This window comes from Anser anser (genome assembly GCF_964211835.1).
Source record: "Anser anser genome assembly, chromosome: 2".
In the NCBI taxonomy this organism is placed as follows: Eukaryota; Metazoa; Chordata; class Aves; order Anseriformes; family Anatidae; genus Anser; species Anser anser.
In genome coordinates, this window is record NC_139721.1 from 49,196,759 (window position 1) to 49,224,164 (window position 27,406).

Consider the following 27,406-nt stretch of genomic DNA (forward strand, 5'->3'; position numbering starts at 1 on the left):
CTGCCCGAGGGGGTTTCACCCCCTCCTGACAGCGGGGTGAGCACCCCCGGGTCGGGAGGAGGCGAGGGTTGGGCTCGGCACCCCGCTGGAAGGTGCGAGGGGGGGGCGGCAGGTCGGTTGCTCGCTGCGAGCCGGGGCTTTGCCGGGTTTCTCGGAAGGGTTTCTGCAGTGACTTTGGCACAAGGTTAGGAAGTGGTGTTTCGGAGCAGGACTTCCCTTGGACTATTTCTGGCAGGTAGCAGGATCTGCCTTCGGGAAGCAGCCTGATTCTCGTACTGCTGGAGTCCGTGGCGATTTTATATAACTGAAGTTTAACTGAAGGTTGTGATTTCCTTCCTTGCACAGTTATTTTTGCTAGAGTAACGGGGTAAGGTTAAAATCTGTCCCTGCTATTTGAGCTCCATGCACTGAAGCCATACGAACCTGAGAGGTATGGTTTATCCTGTTTTCTTCAGAAAAGGAATCAGCTTCTTTTCTTTTTTAAGCTTGCTTCTTCATTAACCGACGATAGATAGTGTACTGATAAGTGCCTCGACTCTCTTAAGTTTCACTTTTACCGTCAAAGCCTATATTTAACATTAATGCTGGATCTTGCAGTACCAATTTAGAACAAATAGCGGTCGGCTTTATTTGCAGTCTGTTGGTGGCTTAGATCTTCTTCCTTTGTTTGTAGGTGGTTTTTTTTTATAGCTTTTTTTTTCTTTCAAAAGGGACTTTGTTTACAGGCTGATGAAAACCGTTTGCCACTGATATATGGGATTCAGAAAATGAAAGTTCTTGTTTTCTTCATCTCTTGGGATAAATGAGTTGTATACTCAGACAGAGTTTTTTGTAACATATTAAGCTTGTCATTTCTGCAGGGACTTTAAGGTCAGCAAGCTGTAGGTCATAGTCCTTGGATTTAGTTATCTTTACCATGGCGTAATATGTTATCTTCTGTATGTATAACTGTTGTACTGCAAATAAAAAAAAAAAGTTCATGCAGTTCAACTAGTAAATATTAATCTTAGTTTAGAATTTCAGTGTACTGCCTTGGTTTGTTTCATATTTCCTGAATATTGTGAGAGCATAATGGAGCATCCAAGGATTAGGTATGTTCATGCATGCTTCGGTGAATGAATTTGTGCCTGCTCTTTGGGATACAAATTGTCTTTAAGTGTCTGTTACGTGGTCTGGAAGACACGCGTCAGCATGGCTGTTGTAACATAGACCAGCTTATTGGATTGTGAATGAAGAAGGTGCTTGTGAGCTGTGGCCAGGTGACTTCATAACGAGACTTCTCATTATCAGTTCCCTCATGTGGGTGAAGGTGAGGGAGCAACAATGATGCTTAGCAGCTGAGGGAGAATGGTTGATACGGGCACCCTGAACGAGTCCATATAGAAAAAGCCCTGGAGGCGATCAGCGATCCTGTCCTGCCTGCCACCTGGCCAAATACTCAGCTGCATTAACCTCTGTCAGGTCCTAGGAGCCCTCCGAGTGGGGGAGGGAGAGGTGAAGAGGGTTGAGGGAGTGAAACTAGGGAAGCAAAAAAAGGGATTAAACTTCATGATTTTGGTGTTAGGGCTGGGGACAGGATTGTCTTGGCTGACCGTTGTGCTAGACTTAACCATGGCAGTCCTTAGTCCCTCAAGTCATGACACCGATGCCTTTTTCTCTGCTCTTTCTTGTGCTCAGGTACAGATGGCAGTCCTGGTTTTTTTGTTGTTGTTACTGTCAATCACTGGAGCACAATAGATTCTGTTATCCATTCAGTTCAGAGCCTCTTGTTGAAGGTAGTGGAAACCAAGGTGAGAGAGACATTGGTGTGTCAAGGCCTGTAGGCAACACTGCAAACAGCTGAAATGCTGCTCAGCTTGTAAACTTGGTGAAGAGAAGAGTTTTCAGACTGATAATTGCACTGGACAAGGTAAGAAGTGTCTGGTAGTGAGAGACTTGAGGTGTTGAGTAAATCTTTATTGGCTGTAGGAGTCTTTGACTTGACACTATCCCCTCTCCCTCCAAATAAGTAGAAATGTACTAGGAATACCTAGTTGTGTTAATTAGTTTAAATAAGCCTGAATCTTGTTCAGAAGTAACAAGTTAATTGGAAGGTTCTCTGTGCTAAAACAAATGCTGAGATAAAGGCTGTATTTATCCCTTAAACAGGAGAGCATGGGATGTAACGTGCTGTGGAATGGCATGTAGGCATGGAATACAAGAGAACAAAGCTGCTGACAGAAGTCATTTGGCAGATTGTTTCTCTCCTTACTTGTCATGTCAACGGTTGTAGTCATGCCTTGATGATTCTTGCTGTGCTAATCTTTTGGTGCTTTACATACATATATGTCTTTTGCCTGTGCTAAAGCTCTAAAGATGAGATATTCAAATCAAAGCAATTCAATAGCGAAATGTTTGCAGATGGCACAATGTTCTTCCACTGGAAGCATTTTCTTTACTTGCTGCAGCTTTGCAGATAGAAAGCGACGTAAAGGTCTGTGAAGATAGCATCCCTGTCAGCATTATGTAAAGGAAGCAATTAAGCAAGTCCGAAGTATCCATGAGATAGGGGGATTCAAAACATAACTTTTTTGCCGGGACTTTCCTAGAGCAGCCAAGACTCATAGGTCACCAGAGTGGGCACGGAAGCTGAACAGCAGCCCAGATGGAGGCTTGGTAAAATAACAAATACTGGGACTCCGTTCAGGGAGAAGATAAGTAAATATGATTCCTTTTTTTTTCTGAAAGAGTATTATGTATATTGACAGAGTGCTTCAATTTCAAAGCAGACGATAAGATCTTTGGTCAAATGCTTATATGAAAGGCTGTTGGGCATCAGACACGTCCTGGCTGACGGAAGGCTGCCTGGGTATTACTATAGGACAAAAGATGAATGCTGCTGGTATTTGGTGCAGCAGGGTCCCAAAGGTTTTTTCCTTAAGCATGTATGCTTCAAAAGTTAATCCTTTTCTTTGTAGGTAATGATGTGTTTGAATATAATCTGTTGGCAAATCTAAACAATTTCTAGTGGCAGGAAAACCCTTTGTGACTTGTTCTCTTACTGGCCTGTGTGCAAGCTAGTCACACAACTTGTCTGAAGGCATTCTCCACTCAGCACCATATTGCCCAACTCAAAGCACACTGTTAACCTGTTCTTGCACTTTCTAGAGTGGATTAGTATTTTTCTCAAAGCTTGGCTTGTAGACTTTTTGTTGTTGTTGTCGTTCTCAGCAGTTGTTAAGCAGCCTTGTGTAAACTAACGTGGAATGAGTTCGCGGGCCTCTGGGGAAACACAGTGTAAAAGCATATTAGCTTGAAATTAAACCCGTCCTCTCTGTGCTTCTGCAGCTCCAAGTCTGAGGTTTACTTCTGAGTCTTGAATACAAATTGTGGATTTTTTTAACGTATACACAGGGAGAAAGGGGGCTTAGCTGAGCCTGCAAAGAGGAAAGATGAAGCAGCAATCAAGTTTAATGGAACAGTATTTAATATAGTAAGTTTTTAAAATAGAAATCATCCAGTTCTATTTTCTATGAATGTATTTGAAAACGGTGCTCTTGTCTGCGTACAAGCTGATAGAGGAGCAAAAAGAAATGTGCAGAATGGAAACTGTATTTGGGTGTTTTTGTTCCTTATTGCAGTAAGGATGGTGGTTGTTTTCCTCTCCACCATGCTTGGAAAACAAACTGGAATGAGGAGGGTGCACATTTTTATCCTTCTACTGTCATTGTGATTTCATAATGGCATGTAAAGCTGATCAGCTTGTTTTTAGTTTTCTGGCTTAATGTGTATCTGATGTGTGTTGGAAGAACAGAGATGAAAAGCAGAGCTCTAAAATTTGCAAGGTCCCAGATCTAGTATTGTCGGCTAAGGACTGGTAACGTTTCAGGAAAAAAAAAATGAAGCAGTAAAAAAAACAACACAGGATTTACGGTTGAATCTATGATACTTTGATGACCGGGGTTTTGCCGACAAGTGTGTAAGATACTTGACTGCAGTGGCAGTCTGTCTGTGTGGTCTGTTCTTGTTTCTCAGTTGCATAAAACATTAGGATGCTGAACCGGGTGACTGCAGTCACACACGCTTACTAATTCTCTGGAGATATCTTCTCCATCTTGACCTTTCTTTCCTGGAACTTAGGGTTTTAATAATGCCTTTTTCCTTGTAAAGCTGGTAAAAGCTAGTTTCATGAAATAATTTTGAAAAGTATATATTTCTCCACATCTGAAAAATAAATTTCACTTACCCTGGTTAGTACTGGATATTAACACATGCTCTTGAGGGAGATCTGATAATTGACTTTTTATTACCTGTATGTTTTATGTGAGGTTGTTTTAAAAATATTGTTTTGAAGCCTGAAGTTATTTCTGCTGCTTAATGTCATTTAACTGTTGTGAAATCCTTTTAGTTTGCCATGTGATGGGATTTTTTGGTATGTTTTATTTGGCCTCCTTAAATGTCATTGATTTAAGAGTTAAGATCTCTTGCCTGGTGGCCTAGCAGGCTGTCAGTGTGCAGTTGTGTGGCCTTTCCTTGAGTAAGGGAGGGTGAGTCTAAATTTACTTTTCATGTTCTTTGCTGTGCTTTCAGTTGTGTAGTCGTTCGCTTCTGGCTCCATGAAATACCGGGGTCTTCGGGTGTGAAGAGTAAAACGGATGGTTTCCCATTTAGGCAGTATTAGTGGTGTGTGCGTGGGTGTCACTTTTTATAGTTAATTTCACCTGTCTGCAACCTTGTCTTTTCAACCAAACTATCCTTGTCACTTGTTTATTCAGTGATTCCTCAGAGCTGATAGCATTTTCACAATAGAGGTAAGCCATTGTGGAATTTGACCTCTTCTCTGATATTTTTAATCTCTCAAACTAAACATGTACTTGCTGGCCTCTTGGTCTCTCTCAGACTGCCGGTGACTTTGAAAACATTTTTGGTTTTAATATTAGTATTCAGAGCTGTGTTATCCCTGCTTGCTGTGCTGCCCAGTGAAGAAGTGCATTTGTGTAATGCTGACTGCTGAGTCATTGAGGTTATCTCTAGAATTGGTAAATGGACTATATTTGGAAAGTGTTTATGGACTGAAAATAAATCACTGGTATTATACTTTTCCTTGAAGGTACATGCAAGGCCTGGGCATTAACAAATGTTAGTAACCTGTTTCTCCAAAGAGTGCTTGTTCTGTTCTTAACATCATCGCCTTCTAAGTGCATCGATAATAGTCTTAAAAAAAATAATGTGTGCCATGGTATGCACAAATCGGAAACGCAGGCCTGTGCTCACACAAGGACAGATGATAAGCACCCACAAAGCAAATGATACTTCATTTATAGTAAAGAGCTGAGCTGAATGTGGCTGCAAAGGAGTGGTAAGACACATGGCCCCTGATGAATAAAGCCTGTCCGTTTGATATGAATATCCTGAAGAGTCCAGTGCAAGAGATGTCTAGCCTTGATTTAAGGATAGCCCTCATCTGGATCTCTGTTGTCTTTATAGAATGCATTCGGGAGTGACACCTGTGCTGTGTTTGCTTGGTTTGCATAGCTTTATGTTAAGGCACTTGTAAGGTAAATGTGGACTCAGTCAGTGGTATTTTAAACAGGAGTGCTTTCTCTCGTCTTGTACTCATCACTGCTACATTATTAATGTTAAAACTCAGATATCAATGCAATAACTGTTAGATCCATAGATATACTACAAGACTTTATGAAAATGCCTTTAAAGCATGCCTATTTGCAGGAAGTCCACAGCGTGCATCGTAATGTAGGAGTAGTCCTTAGCTTATAACTGGAAGCAGGCTATATGCTTGCTCATCTGCTTCAGAGAGGTTCGTGCTGCCACAGCTATGCTGCTTCTATAACATAAGCTTGTTTGGATATGTTGTTTGACTCTTGAATAGAAATACACCTTCCCATTAAGCTTGAAATTTAGTGTTGTTTGTTAGGTCTCTCTCTCTCTCTCTGTCTCTCTCTCTCCCCTTCCCATGAGCTATGGTGGCAGAAATGTTAGAGAGAACAAAACTGCTTTCACCTTCTGGAAAGCAGAAGTGCATCTGCAGGAACGTGGAGAACTTGAACTGACAGATAATGGCACAAAGTCATACATACAATACAATTTCATCATTTTGATGGAGAATGTGTCAAGACAATGGTATAGCTCCTCTGGGTAATGTGCTAATCCATATATGTCAGTAGTTTATACCTTACTGGCAATGCCAACAAGACTATTAATTGTGGAAGTGTTCTGTGCTACGCATGCAGATTGGATTGTCTGCTGTTCCAGCGTAACACCTTGCTGTAAGGTCAGACAAATCAAATAGAGGAGAAAATGAGCTGGCTGAGCCTTTAGCACAGCTTGAAACTTGAGGCAGTTGCAATACCTATGGATAGTTGAAATCTAGCTTTATCTGTTCTGTTTCTTCACCACCTCTAAAGCCACTCTTAGTGCTCAGGGATAAATTCTACTCTCACAGAGTCACAGAATGGTTGAGGTTGGAAGGGACCTCTGTAGGTCGTCTGGACAAGATGCCCTTGTTCAAGCAGGACCACCTAGAACTGGTTCCCCAAGGCCATATCCAGGTAACTTTTGAGCATCTCCAACAATGAAGACTCCACAACATCTCTGGGCAACCTGTGCTGGTGCTTAGTCACTCTGCTTGGTGAAAAAGTGCTTCCTGATGTTCAGAGGGAACCTCCCATGTTTCAGTCTGTGCCCGTTGCCTCTTGTCCTGTCACTGGGCACCACTGAAAAGAGCCTGGCTCTGTCTTCTTTGTATCCTTCCTTCAGGCATCTATAGACATCGATGAAATCCCCCTGAGCCTTTTCTTCTGCGAGCTTTCTCTAACTAACTAACAGTCCCAGCTCTCTTTAACTCTCCTCATAGGAGGGGTGCTCCAGTCCTTTGATCCTTTTGGTGACCTTTTGGTGGAACTCTCTCCAGTGTGTCCATGCCTCTGTTTTACTGGGGAGCCCAGAACTGGATCCCACACTGCAGGGGTGGCCTCACCAGTTTGGGGTAGAGGGGAAGGATCTCCTCTCTCCATCTGCTGGCAGTGCTCTGCCTAATGCAGCCCAGAATACCATTGGCCTTCTTGTCTGCAAGGGCACACCGCTGGCTCATGTTCAGCTTGGTGTCCACCAGGACCCCCAGGTCCTTTTCTGCAAAGCTGCTTTTCAGCTGGGTGGCTGCCAGCATATATTGGTGCATAACTCTCAGTTATACACTGCTTCCAGAGGCTGACTGCTTCACTGGAAAGGAGGCAAAACCAGAGGCAACTAGTTGGATATAAAAGTCATCTTGATACTACTATCTTTGCTGAAACATCCACATAGTACTTAAGAGGTAGCGTAGTATAGTTATTGGAGACAACTTGAAGGAACCATAAATCAGCTGATAACATACAGTCTGTGTTTTTTAACTCTTGTCTTTGCTCCCACATACAATTTTAAGAATCTTAAAAGCAACCCGTCGCTCTAAGCTGTCAGATCCTATTTCATTTTGGGAGGGGGGTGGTGGTGGTGGCATTCCTTAAGTTTATACTTTCATCAAATCTACCTTCTAGTTTTCTTCTAGGAGTCAGTGGTTTTTATTGGAGAAGTTCATAAAAGAGCTTACCAGAAGTTTAAGCTGAGACGACTACTTCCTTTGAAGCGCAGGAGCCACTGGATTGCATATCGGGGATTAATAAATTATTTATCATTAAAAAGTTTGCTAGATGAGCTAGCTGTCCACGGAAGCATATTAACTCAGAAGCAAGCTTGTTTTATTTCCTTAATTCTTTGTTACGTGTTGTACAAGACAGACCTGAGTAGCAATGAATAGCACACTGAATTCTTGCCACAGGAAAAAGTGCTAAAATCCCCCAGATAAAGATAAAACTGACCAAAATTATTCATAATGAGAAAAGATCTGTCCCACCAAGTGTGAACATTTGTTTGGATTATCTAGCTGTTCGGCATGGCAAGGGTGGTGTGTTGGGTAGCGTCTCTTTGTAACGTAACAGTAGGTGTCATATTTTAGGATGACTGTAGTGGTTTTAGACTCTAGCAATGTTTCCTAGCAGAATTGTGAACTGGGAGAAGGTATTTCATACTCTCAGAATGCAAATGTCTTTTTGCTGATGTGATAGAAGGGTGTGAACTTTGGATTTCTGTAGCCCAGAAGCGCAGTTGTGTCTGCCCTAAATGCAGGATGAGCTTCAGTATGACGTGCTCAAATTCCAGGAAGTGCCTTATCAGCCTACCCAGGGCCTAGCGTGTGTCTGCCTGCTGTTGCCTGCTTCAGGGTAAGGTCAAAACAGCGCCCGAGAGGAAAAACTTCCCTAGAAAGAGACAAGCTTCTTAACGCTGTAAGTCCTTCACAAATGTCAACTGAAAATGAGATTTCTGTGTTTGTGTCTCTCTGCGAAGTCTGAGACTTTCATACTGGAAAGCTGAGAAGCGTCTGTTCTCAAAGACAGGAAATGAGAATGCTTTCCAAAGTGGATTTTGTTTAGAGGTCACAACTCCAGCACTGTGTTGTGAAGCTCACTGTTGACTTCTGGCCTAGGTAGGACTTCAGATTATTTTATTTTTAAACTAGTCTGGTTAGCGTCCATAGTTGTTTAAGCATTCCTATTCTGAAGTAAGAACTAGCTAATGAAAGCATGTGAGTTTTTCATAATCGTGAAATAACTGTACAGCATGCATGGTTTTTGGAATTGCTCTTAAAACAAAGTTACTTATTCTGTATAATTAATTAACAGGATTCTGAATATGGAGCTTGCAGAACAGACAACCAGCTCCAGAAGTGTTAATTTTTTTGATAGGAAGCTGTTCTCATTCTGAGTCAAAAATATGTCCAGTTGTGTAGTAGCACTAGAAAGCTGGTAAAAGCCAACACAAACATAGGAAAAATGTGACAGTTACTTCAAAAGGGAAAACATTAATACATGGGTGCGCTGCGATCCAGCTGGGAAGAAGTGTGGGGGAAGGGAGGGGATACAAACAGGTTGATCAAAGTAGTCAGTGGTGTATACTGAAAAATACTTAAGGGAAGTAGCTAGATCAAAACTGCCTTAAGACCCGTTTTCAAAACAGTCCTTGAGAATAAAAAAGGAAATGTTTCCTGTGTGCATTCTTAAGAACACTTACATCTTAGTCTCACAAACAGAGGCCAGACTAACAGTCTTCAAAGATGTCCAGAGCCTCTCAAAAGGAAAAGACCAAAAAAGTCCCTGGCAGATCTGAAAGCATGCATCAATATACTGTTCTACTGCTGTTGGCAATAGATCTGGTTGAACAAGGCCCTTAGCTGGGTAAGGTTACTTGTGGCGTATGCCTCTGAGGAAACAGATGCTTAATCTCTCTGGGGCAGCAGAGTATCTTGGGGTGTGGGGCTTTTTTGTTTTTGTAATCTTGCAGCTCTGCAACTTGAAATGAACCTCCCAAACATGTACATCACCACCGATGTCACTCAGCCCTAACTTATTTTGGCTTAAGCTATTGGCAAATATGAATAGCAGCCATATTTAATTTCAGCTTGACTCAGAATAGAAACAATACTTAACAGAAAAAAAACAGAATCAGAAGGCTTTTTGTCTGAACTCCTGATATTTGACTAATCATCATTATAATAATACTGGAACACAAATAGGAACCAAATGTGCTCTGGAAGCTGGCAACTTCTGCAGCTCTCAAACCTAACTAGATTCCTTATGAGACTTATCAGCGTACATTGAATGATCTAAATAAAATGCAGCTGGGGAAAAAAAGAAAAAAAAAAGAAAAAACTTTTAGAGAAGAAGACTTGGAATTGCCAAAAAGTTTCATGTTAGAAACAAAACAGAAGAACTTATAATAGAAAAGCTTAAGCCAAAGCTTTTAAGCCAAAGCCGTGCTTCGAATTTGTAATCAGAAATGAAGTCTTTGCAGTTAGTGTCTGCACTCCTGGATGGGGTCCTGGCTCAGAGCTGCAACATTCTCCGCTGGTAGAACTGGGGTGCTTCCTTGGCCTCTGAACAGATGAACTTTGTTATAGCCAAATGTGGAAATAGGAGATGGGAAGCAAGGCAGCAAGCTCCACATTGAAGGGGAAGTGTCAGTGTCCTAGGAGGGAAAGGTGGGAGACAAAAGGTATTTGTCTCTAGCATGTGAATGGTTCAGAAACTGTTAATTTAGGTGGTCTTAAATTAGGGTTTTTCATAATGCATTTGTATCCTGGAAGAAGATCAGAATCTCCAGCTCTTCTCTTGAGTAACAGTTCTCTTGATACTTCAGTGTCTATGGGTGTTGACGTGGACTTACCTCTGCCAGGTCTGCTAAAATCTGTGTTTCTGGATAACAGCTTGGGTCTTGGTTCTGACAGTGGTTTTGCAGTTTTATGATTGTATTTTGTCCTTCATTAGCAGAATTTTATTAATTAATCAAGTATGGGGAGCTATTGTAAGTCTGCACTCAGAAGACTGAAATGTAGCCTTTCCAAATTAGCACCACTGTACTCCTTGTCTTGAACTTTGAGGTGAACGCTGGTAGTTGACTAACAACGAATCCTTTTGTTCATCTGGGGAATGATTGAGGCAGAGTCTTGTGACTCGAATCACAAAGCCTTTGGTTTCTTCTATGGGCTTTGAGTTGGGATGTGAGTGAATAGATGACGAGGACTAGGAATTTATACATATGGGATTTGCTTGTGTGTTTGGGGGCCTTTCAGCCTTTGACCAGGAAAGAACTTTAATGGTGATGTTGCCTGTATATGACTCTGAAAGAGAGCAAAATGTTATGGTAGCATCTGGGGTTTTTTCTTTTGAATTTGATGACCTCAATAAGATGCTGTAACTGTAGACTCAGCTGGCCAGGCTTCTGTGGTGAAGACTGGTGATGTCTTGTGATACAGTAAGTAACCCTTTACTAATCATCAGAGAGATCAGTATCTCTTTGATTAAGCGTTCACGTCTCATTTTGCATTTCAGTAATTGCACTAGCAGTAGTTCAAGTCACTGGCAAGTGCTGCCTGACTTTTCTATATTTAGCTAGAGATCTGATGGATCTCTAAAAGCCAGGTAAATGGTAAGCTTATAGCACAGAGAGAGAACCTAAGCAAAAAGCAATGGTTGAAGTAAAGCATGACGTTTTTATTCAGTTCTCTGCACCCTGGGGTGAGCAAAGGCTATGACCAAGTTTACAAGAGCTGCTTTACTCCAGGAGATGGGGGGTTAGGATACGACGTCTTAACGTATGTTAAGGTAGCGTATGTTTGTCACAAGTTCCCTGTGGCTGATGGTGACAGGGAGTAGTGAGTCAGCAGGGGTACTCTGTGGAAGGGCCTGTGTGTAAACAGATAGGAGCTCAGAAGGTTTTGTAGAAAATGTTTACGTGTTTTAGGGCCGTAGGAATCTAATGATGTATTCATGAAACTGTTTGGATCTGTTAAAGGAAAAAAAACAAAGTGTTCCCAATGTGAGCTGTCACATTTGCAGTTTTATGATGTGTCATAAGAGTATTCATAATGCACTTGAGCCTTTTCTCTGGTAATTCAAATACTGTACTTGGGCATGCTTACATTATCGTTGTTTTTTTGGGGGGTGGGGGCCGGGGGGTGGGAATTAGTGAGGGAGGGTAGGAGAAAAGCACTACTATGCATTTTTGTATTGTATACTACTAATTTGTGCTTAGTGAGGGTTAAGTCCCATAAGCAGAGGTAAAAATCAAGCTTTTTTTTTTTTTTTTTCTGGAAAATGACCTCTATTAAGGCTCAAGCATGTTTTAAACTACAAGAACTCCAAATGAAAGTAACTGGTTTCAGTTTCCACTTCAGTAGCTGCTTAGGCAACAACTGAGTCCCACTGTAGGTAGTGGAAAGTCTAAAAAACACTTTTTCACAGAAACGAGTCCTGTAGAATTACAGTGCTGTAATAGCATGCTTCAAAGCTAGCTAACAAAATACATAGAACCGTTCCAGTTTTTAAATAGATATGCCTTGGGGAGGTTATTCTAACTCTTTAGATTTCTTCCTTGATGAAATGAAAAGACAGGTTTTCTCCAAGACACAGAGGTAGACCTGACTATTGAAATCATGTATTCTCACTCCACATTAGATGTAAAGTAATAACAGCTTTACTCAGTACTAGTTTAAACTGGTCATCACAAAGAACTGGCTTATGCATGGAGGCGCTAGCAATAGGGACAGTATTGTACTAACAGCAAAACTGCAATTGTGAGCTTGTCTGTTAGAATAGACAAACAGTGTACATACCACAAACTGCACTGAGGTGGTGATTTGCTCTGCCAGTGTCAGGTTTTTGTGGGGGGGGTTTCATTTGGTATGAAGATCACAGAACAAGGGAAAGAATCCTCATTTTTAATTCCCAGTGCTTCTTGTGAATAGTTTTCTATAGTCTAACGAGTTTCAAGGCACAGCTTTGTCCACTAGCTTAGGTCTTTCAGGATACCACGTGTGTTGTGTTGGAGTAGCTGATTTTGGAAACTAACAGTTGCATATAAATAGGTGTAGCATGAAACAGATTGCAGGTTTGGTTGGCATTTACTTTGTTACAGAAAGTAGGACTGCATTTTTAAATGTCAGGAGGTGTCTACTGAAAGCTAACAGTTCTGCTGCAGCAGCATTTTTCAAATTGTTTGCTTAAATGTTAATTTTCAGCCAGATATTAGACTAGCCTTTAGCTTGCTACTGAAAACTTGAATCTTTGTGTGCCTGTGCTTCATGATAGATGTCCCATACGTGGTGACGTTTTGGGGAGGATGGAGTTTCTGGGGCAAATGGACAAAGCCATTCATTCTGAAGACAAAGCTCCACTTCTGAGCCACCAGAGACATCAGTAAGACAGTGTCATAGGCGGCTTTCCTGCAGTCAGCTTATTGCAGAGCAGAAGTGGTACGCGGTGTACTGACACTCGGCAGTCTGGCTTCGGATCCCCTGGTGGTTGCTATGTGAAAGAGGTGGTTCTTCCTTCCTACACAACTCGAAAGTCTGCATATTTTGGACATTCTTATTCCTAGCACTGAAGTTGGGTGGTTTTTTGAATGTAAAATTTAACTAAATCATCCTGTGGTGTTGTGAAGTCTGCCTTTTCTGTCTTTCAGTCCAGGAGAACCTAGAGCTAAGGTATGCTGTGTTTTAATTTACTGTTTTAATGGTAAAGGCAGGTAGCCCTACACACTTGAGAATTGTTCTGTGCTTTGCTTGCTGTGTGTTGTCTTTAGAGGGTTTACTTGCAGCTGCAATAGCATGTTGCTGAGATAATCATTTATTAGCTGGGCGTACAGTGGTGTGACCCTTTCCTACTGTACAAAAGTGCCACTGTTGTTGGGCCTCAATTTAAATTAAAAGCATCTAGCACCACACAAAGCAAGTATTTTGTGTATTGTACTGAGATGTCTTCAGGATGGACAGAGAAGCCTTGGTTACAGGCTACACAGATATACTTCAAGAGTTCAGCCTTTAAAAAAAAGGGAAAAAAAAGTAGTGGTCACAGGCACGTTTCTGGTCTCCCACCTACCTCATGTTAGCTGAAGATATGGAAAGGAACGAGACTGGTGTTTGTGACACAGATAAGCTATTTGATATTTTGGAATAGGCACATGACCATTCTGCCAGAAACATGCAGTGAAAGAGTTAATTTAAAATCATGCTCTTGGGCTTAGCAAGATTTCTAGTGGCATGGAAAGGCAATAGAATATTTGCAAACAGCCTGTTGCTTTCCTGTAAAAATAATAATAGATAGAGGCCTAATTGCTACAATAACTAGATTCTACTACTAAAATCCGCAATTCAGCACTTACAGCCTGAAGAACTTGACTGTCTACAGGGTGGACTCTCCTTCAGCTAAACCAGAAGTGAAACCAGTTACCAGAACTTGGGTATCAGATCTCTCCAGTTGGAGATGTATTTAAAAAATAATAACAATAAATTGCTGTGCTGACCTAGACACTGAAATCTTGTCTCAGTGGTTCTGTGTCAATGTATCAGGCTATAGCTGTGTTTGTAGCTGCAAGGTTAATGATTGAGTGTGTGTTTATTTCTGTGAGACAAAGCTACAAGTTTTCCATCAGCAATTACAAATACGATGCTTCACTATAAAATTTCCTTTAGAGATGAAAACAAAGCTGATGTCAACTGTTATTGTCTAACAGGGCAAGCACAAGCCCAACCTTCTTGATCAACTGCACTTGCTGTTGTACAAAATAGCTCCTAACAAGGGTTGGGTACGGAGCCTGACCAGTTGAACACTGAGAACTCGGCTGGCCTCGTGCTGGTCTCACTGGAGCGCTCTGTGCTGCTGTCCCCACGAAGCTCTGAGAGCTTACAGCGCTGGCACTGGCATTGCTGGGGATCAGCAGCAGGGATCAGAAAGATGACAGCCATTCCATGGCTGGAGGATGAGGAGCTGAACCCAGTGTGGTGCAAACTGCCATCTGTCTCTCTCTCAGCTCAGGCAAAACTACAGAAGGTACAAAAACCATGGCTGTATCACAAGCTGCGCCTTACACAGGCTGTCAGTAGCGTGTCTCTTCTGGTATTTTTCTGGATATGCTTGAACTGAATTTCCAGAGCTGCATATACACTGACACCTGCAGCATTTTGTGGTAATATTTACTACCTTATTTTTATTTAAATATTTTTATCACTGTGTGTAAAATGCAGTGAAGTACTTGCTAACGCAACTTCACAAAATCAGATGATATTCCACAAAAAAACTTTGCTCTGAATCCAGTTTAATATACTGAAATGCAAATTCTTCTGAAAGTTCTCCACTTTACAGATGAATGCTAAAGATTTTGTGTTAATAAGCATTTTAAAAACTACTCTGGATGTTCCTTCTGTAACCTTGCAGTTGTTTGTGTGTTGGGACACTGAGGAAAGTCAGGATAGGGAATTAAAAACTGGGGTGGGAAAGGGGATAAAAGCTGAAGTATCACCTCCAAAGATGGTGGTAGAGTAGCCAGCAGGAAGATGGAAGCATTCATCTCAGAACTTAAGTATTGGCCAAGTCTTGTGAATCAAAAAACAGGGTATGGGGAAAAACATGCATAAGAACAAACTACTACTTACACTTTGGGAAAACCTATAGCTCAGTTAGTTATGGTTTTAAATAAACATATGCTTTGAAAATACCACAGATCTGCTTGCATCTTTCTTCTTAAGCTTAGAAGCATGGATTGTGTAGTTTTGGAAAAAAATAAAATAAAAATCCTAACTTCACAGTCAAATTACCGCAGGAAGATTTAAAGGCATATAGCTGATCAATAGGCAAGATGACAAAATGGTGGTATCACTTAAAGCTGGTTTATGTTTATAAAAATAAGTAATAATCATTTAAAATACACATATTATTTCTCCGGTGATACCTGCATTTTTAAGTAGATTACATGAAGGCTGTGCTAGTTCTATCTCTGAAAGCATTGTTTTTCTACAAGTGAAATTAGTCAAATAATGGTAGTAAGACCACTTCTTTTTTCCTCACTTCTTACATTAACACTGTTGAACTGATTTGGTGCTGAAGGGCATCACTTTCAAACCACTACCTTCAGAGCTGTGAGAGTTAACTCTTACTGTGCACTGAGCTCCAGGCTGTAGAAGTTTGCGTGGCCACCTCTGGGCTCTCATAATGTGTAGGCCATCCCACAGGCTCAGTACTCTTGACAAAGGTTTTAGATTGGACTTTTCTGTCCTGTCCCCAACTATTGAGTTTGGGTTGCTTTAAAAACAGGTCATTCATTTATGAATGAACACCCCTGAACTGCAAGCAACAGATTTCACGTTTTCTTTTTCCCTAGATTCTGGCTAATGTTGTACTGCTTATGTAACAGATGGAAAGGCTTTTTCATTACCTACTAGTAGCGTGTAACTGCTATACTAGTAAGCATTTGGCAGCTAGGAAGTCTGGAAGTACACAGAAAAGTGAACCTTCCTATAAAGCTGGCTAATTATTTTCCAAAAAGGTGATTTGTTTTCAGTATACCTTCTGAAATCCTGAATAGTTCTCTATTACAACAGGACAGAGGAAACTTAAAATAAAGGACTTTTTTTTTTTGTTGGTCTTAAGCTTATATCTGTTGGTTGCTTTAGTCACACTACCATGCTTATTGTGGAAGCAAAAAAAGGTTTGTCTGGGTTTTGTCTGATATACTTTGATTTTCTTTTCGTTTCTTTCCAGTAATGTTGAAATTAAAGTTTTAAATAAATAATCAAATTACTCAAATCGTCTATCAAAACAAAACATTAAAGGATAAGAGCATCTAACTCTTACACCTAAAAAAAATAAATGTAAATACCATTTCAGTAACTGGTTTCCTTTTGTTGCTGTTCAATGATAATGAAAAGCACCACTTCATATCAGTCCTTCATGCTACCTCTCTCAGGAGAGGGAAATATTAATGCTGTTTCTGTAAATGGGCAGTTCCTTAACTGTTTGATAGCATACAGATGTAGCCCCTGCAGAACCTGCTTACTAAATGTAACCCCTGCAGCAGCACATCTGACTTCTATGAAACACTGCAGTAAATGTTTTCACCGGAACCTCCACAGTGAACTTTAAATGAAGGTGACAATAACTAGTCCAGATTTTTTTTTCCCATTTCGTTCAAGGTAAAACTATTAGCCAGTAGGTGAATTACTGATTTTATTGCTTTGAATTAGCAACCCAATTTTATACTCTTTAATTATCATTTAATTGGACTACCCCTCTACGCTCAGAGCCTGGCAGCAAAACCAGCTGATCTACTCTTTGGCACAACTGAGGGGGTGAACATCTCTTCCATAAGTCTTTCTCCAGAGGATACATTACTGCCAAAATAGAAACTCTTCTTTGGAAGTGGCAAATCTGCTCTGGTATTTCCTTTCTAGCCCATGAATTCTCACCTCCTCATTTGTGCCCAACTCTGACTACGCTGTTTGAGTGGTGGTTACAAATGAGGGGGCTGAATCCTCCAAAGCAGAGCTTTTGTAATTAAAAAGTAACCAGATAGGGACATACAAAGGATTCTTAAATTAGATTCAAAAAGGTAATGTTGGTATATATGCAAGTTGCTTAGGAACATGTGTAAGTTGTCCCTGTAATTGTTCCAAGAGTGTCACGTCCGTGCATGTTGGTAGTGGAGGGGGAGTTAGAGTTGCAACCTGACCTTGAGAGTAAGCCGGAGTACGAGGCAATGGCTGGGGATGCTTGGAAGTTTTTTTAAACAGGTACAAGAAGGGAGAGAGGAAGAGAAAGGAAGAGAGCACAAGTGGTTTGGAGATGAGAGGAAGAGTGACCCTAAAACTATTGGAGAGCATCCAAAGGAGGGCTACGAAGATGGTGAAGGGTCTGGAGGGGAAGACATACGAGGAGCAGCTGAGGTCCCTTGGTTTGTTCAGCCCAGAGCAGAGCAGGCTGAGGGGAGGCCTCATGGCGGCCTGCAGCTCCCTCACGAGGGGAGCGGAGGGGCAGGCGCTGAGCTCTGCTCTCTGGGGACAGCGACAGGACCCGAGGGAACGGCATGGGGCTGGGACAGGGGAGGGTCAGGCTGGGTGTTAGGGAAAGGGTCTGCACCCAGAGGGTGGTCAGGCAATGGGACAGGCTCCCCAGGGCAGTGGTCATGGCACCGAGCCTGCCAGAGTTCAAGAAGCACTTGGACACCACTCTCAGACACATGGTCTGATTTTTGTGTGGTTCTGTGTGGAGTCAGGAGTTGGACCCAATGATCCTTGTGGGTCCCTTCCAACTCAGGATATTCTATGAGCTCTCCTCCTTCCCCTGAGAGGAGGAGGAGGAGGAGACAGGAAGCACCAGCAGGGAAAAAAAAAAAAAAAAGAGGAAATAGGAAGGACATGTTGCTCTCCTGTTACTAGTCCTGGACTCAATATGCAGATATCATTCTCCTCTCTGATGGTGATTACATGTGTGGGCTTAAAAAAAACAACAAACCTTCCACCATCTGGTGGCTGGTCTTCTTTCCTTGTCAGCTTCTGGCTCCTCTGTAAACTGTTTTTTTTTTTTTTTTTTTTTTGGGGGGGGTGGGGGTGGGGGGGGGAGCTGTTTATATGGAAGTTAAGTCAGTTAGTAGAGGAATCTCTGCTTTAACCTCCTTCTCCAATCCTCAGGGTTAAACGTTTTCAGCTCACAGTTCAGTTGCAGTTATTTGTAGCTGGCATTGCCATTTGCTTTGTAATTCAATTCAGATGATTCTTCTTGGCCCAAATTAGAGCAGACTAGTACAAGGAGCTTGGTGCATGTGGAAACTGATCACTGTAACTCCATATTTAAGGTTGTCCGAGTTGTAAATGTTTCCCCTGAGTTTTAAGGTACAAGTATCTGGTTTGAATTTGCTTGTGGATTTTTGATTTATAATATCAGATCTTACCTGACAAGATTTCTCAGCTACTGAGAAACGATGAGTAACAGCCATATCGTGGTCGCAGACATGCTGTAATATTCTCATTAATCAGTGTGGCCTCCGTTCCAGCTGTTTGCCTTCGAACCAGTTATTTATTTGAGTCTATTTTCTGAATAGCTTTCAGCTACACATTCTTCGGAGAGATGAGATTTTATTCATACATGTATCTACTTATAGGTGAGGAATTTGAAACTGGAGCATGAGCAGGAGAAAAACAAGATCTTGTCAGAAGCATTAGAGACGCTAGCTACTGAACACCATGAACTAGAGCAGTCTCTGGTTAAGGGATCTCCTCCTCTCAGCATCATCAGTGAAGAGCAGTTCTATGATGCTGTTTCAGGTAAGTAATTATGTCCAGAATGCAAGTGTGTAGCCAGCATGGTGATCGCATTGAAGGGGTGGGGGGAACTGTCTCACTTTAAGTGATATCTTTGTCTTTCTAACGTGGAACTGTTTTTGAGCAGAATGCTTCATGTGCTTTATGAGCGGGCCTCTAAAATCTTGCCCAATTTCACCTGTAGAATTGTATCATTTCATCTGAGTGTGACAGAAAGCTACAAAACTTAGGACAGTCATAAAAGGTCTGACTGCTTGGGTGTCTACGCCCTTTTTTAAAATAGCAAAACTTAAGACTCCTATTTTGGGAGATGTAACTGTATCTGGAAGCCTTATGACTTGCATTCTTCATGGTGGTGCTAGTTTTTTCTTAAGATGTGTGTAAAAAACACTGGTTTTGAGGGATAATCAATTTAAGAAAGGCTTGTTTTATTTCACTTCTGTATACCTTAGGTGTCACAGGTGGAAGAAAAGGATGAAACAAAATATTTTGTGTATTCCTGAAATATCTTTTCTGGCTACTGTCTGCTCTTCAGTTTAGAATCTTTCATATTTTTGTTCGCAGAACATGCAGGTAGTGATTTTGGAAAACTCTGAATTGCGTGAAGATGGTTGCAGTATGAGTTGGTATAGAGGCTGTACATAGTGGAGCTCAGTAATAGCTCTAATTGGGTAATCCCACAATGCAAAGCTGACTACAGCTAAGAAGGATCTGGAAAATCTGAAGGGTGAACATAGTCTAAATGTAGTAGATAATTAGTTTGGCATACTTCACAAGGAAGTATGTTTGGGAATACTTTTCTCAAAATTCAGCTGTCTGATGATTCTGACAGATGAGGAAAAGCAGCACTCCCAGTCTCCTCAATGGCTGTTCTGTCATGCACGACTTACCTAAGCAGAGAATAAAAACAGGCAAAGTGGACTTTGTGGTCAAGTTCTCGAGAGTATCTCAAGTACAGCACAGGAACACAGTGGATCAACAACAGACTCCTAGGCATAGTAACAAATTCAAATCTTTGGCAAGGGGAAGAGGTTGAAGAACTCTAGAAACAGGTTCTTCAACTAGAACCCAATGAATAATTGTGCTGAAAGGCCTCAGGCTCTTTGCTTGTTGTAACAAAGCAGAGAATACTTGTTTATATGGTGCTGCTGGAATGTAGTCTCTGCAGCCAGACCTGCTTTGCGTGTATGAGAGAGCTCTCAGCTTTAGAGATCTGTTGTTCTATACCTCTCCTAAGTCCTTTTCTTGAATGAACGTGACAAAGGTGCTTGTCTCGTTGAGAGAGGTGGTGTTTCTGCCTCTTGAAGCTGCAAACAAATCACACCGAGTCAAGTAGCTGTGAAATTTTTATTTATATGTATACATATATATATGTGCTCAGTGTAACATATGCTAATTCTTTCTCCCAAAGGAGAGAGTTACATGACATAATTCATCTTGATTGCAATTTAAATAATTTTCCAGGACACACTCACTTTCTTGACTGTCTGTCAACTTCATCAGACTTGCGTTAGATTCCCTTCTCTAGGCTGCTCACATTCAGCGCTTTGCAGTGATTTGGGTCCTCTCTGTCTTTGAGGGCACGTGTCTGGGGGAAGGGCACTCTGATTTTGTGGGCTAGAGAAAGGCAGATGTGACATAGTTTCCTGGCTGCTGGATGCATGTTACGACTTCTGCCATGAGCACAAAAGGAATTAGATGTTTGTGGGTGTGATACGAAGCGGGTTGTGGGTGGTTTTGTTTTTTCATTTGTTTGTGTTTTTTTTTTAAGCTAATCACTGGGATCCTGATAATACTTTTCTAACCCTCTTGCTTTTCTGCCACGTCTGTGGAGTTTCAGCTAGAAGGACTGTAGTGCAACAACATAGTGAGGGCAGAGGGGTTGGGGACACATGACACTGGCTCAGAGTTTGGGAATGTGGGTCTCCTTTCTTGGGCTAATGAGAGAGGGGATAGGGTGATATTTTCCTAACAGAGAACAATGGACCCAATTGTCACAAGCCAACAATTTTTAGAAATCTAAAATACTCAGACTTTGGGTCTTCGAAGATTTTGCTAAATCTGTTTTGCAAATGTCTGTTTATTTTGGATAAATGAGCGTGTTCACAAATCATCTTATTAGTCTGCAGGAGAGATTCAGCAAACACCAATGTATTTTAGCAGGGTGCTGCGACAGGTTATAACGTGTATCAATGGCAAAATATCACTACTTGGAGAGTATTTTTTCTGTTAGTACACCATCTTTTTCCAGTTATGTTTTTGCCTAGTTATAGTTCTCTGAATTTTTAAATTTTCACTGTAGGAGTGAGTTTACAGAAGTGAGAGTGTTGCATAACTCAGCTTGCACTTTGAGCTGAAGAATCCTTAGCTTTGACTTGACAAGTTGAAAGAAGGAGCCACTGCCGCTTCTTTCTTTTTTTTTTTTCCCAAAATGTTTTATGTGCATTAGACACTTCTGCTTGTTTACTCTCAACAAAAGTATCGCTAGCTGTGACAATTTGGAGCAACGCAAGAATTTTCAAACATGTTTTTGAACATGAGATGTAATAGAAAGAGCATGTTCACAGCAGCAGCATCTTGTCCCCATTGACCATGCTCTGATTCATGCTGCAGAGCAATCTGAATACATGAATTGGGCTCTTGAATGAAGGTGAATCAGAAGATGCAGTTCAGTTCCTATTAGACATTCGATCCATAGTAGGAGAGTAGAGAGAATCTGAGGAGAAAACCAACAGAAATGTAACTAGTTGAAGTGCCAAGTCCTCAGCACCATCTGCTTGGTGTACAAATCTGCTCCAGCTGAGGCATGCTATTTGCTAATGTTGGCATAGACTAAACTGGTCACTGATCAGTCTGTGTTGTCTATTTCTGTTTGTGGGTATAGTGGAATTGTCAGGTCTGTTACAGAAATGCCCGACTTCTTTTCCAAAACTGGGGTGAAGAAGATGTTTATAATTTGGGAAGACTGCTTATTGTAGTAGTTTATTTGCTGAAGTCTTCCTTTTTTTTTTTTTTATTCTCTCTTTTAATTTGAAGTGATATGCTGCTGTCAGTGCTTTCTGGCTGTTACAGTAAATTCTGAATCCCCTGCTGTGGGAGGGCAGTAGATATTGAACGTGAAAGGAAGAACCTACAGGAACTGGGAGTTATTCTGTATTACAAAAGCATGATCTCCAGTGTTTAAAACCAGCAAAATTAAGTGTGTTGTTAACCTGAACTCTGTTAGTAATAGGTCATTTAACAGTGCTTCCTGGTGCTCTCATCTTCTCATCCTGGGAGTGGTGGAAATGTTGGTAGCACATGAAGCACCTGAGCTCTTGGTTGCAGGTTTGAATGGTTAACATGTGCCAAACTCTCCTACATTTAAAGCAGAGTGGGGCAAGGGAGGCATCATGGAAGGGAAGAGGCACTGAACAAGTGGCAAAATTTACAAAGACCAGTGGCATCTTCTGGAGAGTTGGAGATGTTATCAGTTTCAAGTACACAAGCCTCAGGAAGCATTTGAAGACAGAATACAGATGCAGTCATCTGCAATGCTGCACAATGGCTAAGCAGGTCAAGAATTATGGGGTGTAGGTACTTGATTTTGCCTTGTCCCTTATTATCTGCAAATCAAAGACCCAATTTAGGAAGAGCTTAAAAAGGTCTTGATGTTTCTTTGTAAAAGGTTTTATCCAAGAGGGTTTTTTTGTTTTGTTTTGTAAACAAAGCTTTTGTGTGCTTTGAAGCGTGCATCGACAGTTTTACACAGATGTAATCTTACTATAAATGCAATTACTTAGCTGCAGGCATATGTAGACTATGTTAAACCTAACCTGCCATAGTACAGCTTCAGCTGTTACGTGCTGCTCAGGGGTGCTGTGTTCATAAATACTGTACTTAAATGCTGCTCTGCTAGAAGTGGTAGATTAGTTCTGGTGCTTTTGTTCACTTCTTAGTTTGTTTCCAGTTATCAGCTCACTTAAAAGTCAGACAAAAAAAGCATGGGAACTTACAGCTCTTCCCTTCCATATTTAGGGTATTTTGTCAAATGCTATATTTGAATGTGTACCAAAAAAGTTCCACCTCTGCGAGAATATTGTTGTTGGCTGTGGGCTTCTCGCCTTAAAGATAGTTAAAAGAACAAATCCAAGCATCTCAGAGAGAGGGTGGGAACTACCTGGTCAGAACTGAAACACAACCTTGCCAGTGGATAAACAATACCTTTTGAAGGCGTATTTATTGCTCTAATACATTGACCAATCTTTGTGTTGGGAACTGGAGACAGACCGGTCGTTGCAATAGGAGATGACCTTCTCTTGACTTAAGTGATCATTGCTTTTGCTCTCCCACTCTTGCAAAAGGTAGCTGATGTTTTTACTGTTACCCTGACTCTTTGGGTTTTGAGCTGGAGAGCTTTATGTTCAGCCTTTTCTTGTCTTAAAGATCACTTAAATTTTGGCTTCTGAATAGGGAGTCTTATTCTGTCTCCCCCCTCCTCGGCCCCCACCCCCTTCAGTTCACTAGAAAAAAATCTCATTTTCTCCTAGTCATCTGTTTGACAGCTGCTCTGTAGCAACTTGTGAATATAAATCCTTTTTTTACAGTAACGGGGGAGTATGCAAATCTTAATTCAGAAAAGAGTTAGCTCTAAGTACATAGGGGAAAATTTGGTTTGAGTTGCTTGTTGATCAGGCTTGTGATACAGTACCGGCTTTGTTCACTCTGACACCTAAGCGAACTCTCAAGGCTTGTTAAGCTCGTTTTGCTAAAGAGATAGTTGAGGTTTTAGGGATTGGTGATTGAGCTATTTAATGGCAGGAGCTGTTGTAGACATGCTTTCTCAATGAGAGCCCTTTCTCAGAGAAATGGGAGGAGCATCTATAGAGAGTGAATTTCTTCTAACAGTGTCTGGTTTCATTCTGGTTTTACCATTCTTCATTGTACTGCATGCTTTTTTTTATTATTATTTTTTATTAAGTAAGCCATGTGCCCTGGAGAAGGCTGGTCGTTGTCCAGCTCTGGAGAGGTTTGCAGGTGCTGAGCTCAGTCACTTCAGCATAATTATCTCCATACGGCCAGCATTTGGAGAACTGAGCACGTGTAGTCTTTAAAAATTCTCATTATGCTGAGAGGCGTATCAGGATGATCAGTGGTTCTGGTGAAGCTTACCTATTCTGCTCCTTCCACCTCAGGGGTCCTAGATCTGTTGCAGAAATTCCCATCGAGGGAGTTGTGGGGAATGTTGTCGTGACGCTCAGCTGAACGCAAGACAGCCCCTGATGGTGTAAAGGAGCCTTATGGCAGGCAGACTCCTCTGTTGTGTTACGGGGTTTGGTCCTTGTTTCATGCTTTCCCTGTCACAATAACTGTTGGCACAGTTAAGCAGTTACTTAAATAGAATACTTACCTTAAAGGGATTTATGGCTTGTTATGTGTTGGCTGTACGAGGTGGTCAGGCTGGTGAGGGCCAAGTTGTGTTACACTGCTAGCGTGTCTTTTCCCCTGTGCTATTTGGATATGCAGCAGTGTTTTTCTGACTACCCAGGCTTCTGGTCTCTGAAGAAATCTGTATTCATGTAACAGTTGCCCACAGGTTAAAAAAAAAAATAAATCATCTGCTTATCCTACTTTTTATAAACAGTACCCACCCAACTAATGCTTTGATACGTTACGTCATAAATTGGCATGTAACTAGAACGACAAATTTGGGGAAACTTATGAGAAGATTTTGTGGAGTGCCAGTCCACTTTTTTAGCATATCCTCAGCACCAGCTGGCACTTCTTTTCATTCCCTAGCAACTGGCTTCATTTCAGCACTGACTTGATGAGGATAGAGATGGATGTTTTTAACGAAAGCAAAGATCTCCTTTATGTTTCTAGATCTCAACCTCTCTAGCGGTTGGAGATGTTGTGTCATAGTCTATTAATCAGGATTTTGTCCCCTTCTTGACACTTCCGTGGTCTGGATATAGTAGAAAGTCCTCCTGTCACTGTCCCCTTCACCAAAGCAATGTATAATTGACATGTTATGGAGAAGCCACTGGGATTGCTTTTTAAGAGAAAGCAAGACAGTCCCTGGCAATGGACAACTGTGGCTGAGACACTGGTTTGGATGGGCTACTACTTCAGTGGCTTTTGATTGCTGGTTCTGAATAAGAATCAGTGTATGAGAGTGACTAATTTTGTGATTATTTCTCTGGGTATTTGCAGCCAAGAGCAGTAACATATGCTGAAGGAAGTGCAGAGCAGAAATGGTGTCTGTGACAGTTTGGGTTTGCTTTTTTCGGAAGATGAGGCTTGCATTAGGCTGTCTACCATTCGTTGTTGTACCTGGTTTCTGCTAAAGGGCTTCCTAAATGAGACAGAAATTGGTGCATCTTCACTTGTCATGAGCTGTTCCCTTGCTTCTTGGGACTTGCAATTGGATAATCCTTTGACAAACTTGTCAAGTTTGAAAGAGAGTTGACCTGGAAGAAGGGACACAGTTCCTCCTCAGCAAGTTCGCTGGTGATACAAAACTGGGAGGAGTGGCAAATAGCCCAGAGTGCTGTGGGGCCATACAGAGGGTCCTGGACAGGCTGGAGAGTTGGGCGGTGAGGAACCTCATCAAGTTCAACAAAGGCAAGTGCAGGGCCCTGCGCCTAGGGAGGAATAACCCCAAGCACCACTACAGGCTCGGGGCTGACCTGGTGGAGGGCAGCTCTGCAGAGAGAGACCTGGGGGTCCTGGCGGACAGCAGGCTGACCGTGAGCCAGCACTGTGCCCTTGTGGCCAAGGCCACTGGTGTCCTGGGGTGCATTTGGAAGAGCGTTGCCGGCAGGTGGAGGGAGGGGATCCTGCCCCTCTGCTCAGCACTGGTGAGGCCACACCTGAAGTGCTGGGTCCCGTTCTGGGCTCCCCGGTACAAGAGGGACATGGAGCTCCTGGAGCAAGTCCAGCAGAGGGCTATGAAAATGATGTAGGGGAGTGGAGCACTTCCCTTATGGGGAAAGGCTGAGGGATCTGAGCCTGTCCAGATTGGAGAAGAGAAGACTGAGAGAGGATCTTACTGATGTATAAAAATATCTTAAGGGACTATGTCAGGAGGATGGGGCCAGACTGTTTTTTGGTGGTGCCCAGCAACAGAATAAGAGGCAGTGGGCACAAACTGAAACCCAGGAAGTTCCAGCTGAACATGAGGAAAATCTTCACTGTGAGAGTAGCAGGGTACTGGCATAGGTTGCCCAGAGGTTTGGGACCTCTTTGGAGATATTCAAAACTTACCTGGATATGATCCTGTGCAATGTGCTCTTGCTGACCCTGCTTGAGCAGGGGGTTAGACTAGATGATGTCCAGAGGTCCTTTCCAGCCTCAGCCACATTGAGACTTTGTGCCAGGAGATTTTTACCCTTGAATTTAGGCCAAGACGATCTGTTCTCACGAGCTGGTTAAGCACTATCTGACCAAGACGCTGGTTGGAAGGAAGGTGTTGTTGATATTCTCAGTTGTAGCTGTGATGTGGATTGTACTATTAACCTACCTTCCAGAGTACAAAGTTTATCTTATTGATTGATGAGCTTATCATTTAGACTTTGCTGGGACTTGCGTGGCTAGTGTATTGTGTACAATACCTCCTTTTGGTTTTTGTTACTTGTTCAGTGAGTTGGGAAGTGAAGGCTTCTGAAAAGCACCGAGTGTCTAAGAATTTTGACCAAACCGAAATCTTGCACAGGAGGAGCCACCAGTACTTGACTGTTGCATTAACTGTTAGGTAAGCTACTGGCATCTTTGTGACACTGGCATTTGTCCTGAGCAAGTTGTAGTAGCTTCAATTTAATGAAAACATCAGGTTTGGGCTCTGTCGGATAGAGGATTTTTAATCTACTGTATTCTTTAGTCTGTATCTAGATATAGAGCCGCAGCGATCTGCGACAGTACTAGTTGCTTCCCAAGTGGATGCTGTCATCAGGACACAGGAGCCGACTTAGGTTTCAGTTTTGTACAAGGAGAGAAGATCTGTTAGTGACTGAAGTCCAGCACCGGCAGTAGATTCATTAACATGCACCTGTTCTTTTGCAGATTCAGAATCTGAAAAATCATTAAGTGGGTTTGAAACAACTACAGCGTACTCGCTAGAGGACAGCATGGATTCAAAAGACACAATAACTTCAAGCATGTCTGAAGAAAAGGTCTGTGGCAGCGGAGAGTCCATGTCTAACGGCATCAAAAAACACAGGTAGGATGTTGCCTGTTCTTAAGGTATTATAGTATGCGTTAACAGCAAGTGAAAGACCACAAGAATCTCTGAAAACTTCATTGTGGAAAACTTCTAAAGGTTTGCTAGGGATGGTTGGAAAGTAGTCGTTCTAAGATTTAATGAAGAATGTTTTTTCACAGCTAGTGTTTTCCTTTGCATCTTGCTTTTTGATGATCAATTCTGAATAAGTAAAAATAAAATAGAATGTGCTGTGTAAAAATGAGTAGATCTTATTGAAGTCTATGTGGATTTTAATTCCTTCATGTATCTTTAATGCCTCCCATTGCCTCTTTAATTTCCAGTCATTTGATCCTTCTGTTAGTATTAGGAATGAATGAAAAATATTGCTAGCCTGCCATCAGAAACTCAAATGCGAACAAAGGGAGTCTTATTCTAGAAGTCTCATCTATGTTTTATGTGCTTATTTTGTGTTGTCAAATGATCCATTTTTGTTTGTTTCCTTGCCTATAAAAGAGAACAATAGGTCTAGAGTTAATGAGATGTAATAG

The 27,406-nt window shown here is 41.7% G+C and overlaps 1 protein-coding gene across 13 annotated transcripts in view; it reads left to right on the forward strand.

The window, feature by feature from the left end:
* OSBPL1A (oxysterol binding protein like 1A) overlaps window positions 1–27,406 on the forward strand; it is a 77,949-nt gene that overhangs the window by 30,783 nt on the left and 19,760 nt on the right. For 9 of the 13 annotated variants that reach the window (XM_083823034.1, XM_083823033.1, XM_083823038.1 and 6 more), the window contains 2 exons: window positions 18,520–18,682; window positions 26,720–26,876. In XM_083823034.1, the coding sequence (XP_083679160.1) occupies window positions 18,520–18,682; window positions 26,720–26,876 (320 nt within the window). Of the gene's footprint in view, window positions 1–102; window positions 431–8,140; window positions 8,319–18,519; window positions 18,683–26,304; window positions 26,412–26,719; window positions 26,877–27,406 lie in introns of those variants that run through there. The other 4 variants (XM_083823031.1, XM_083823030.1, XM_083823032.1 and 1 more) reach the window with 4 other exon arrangements.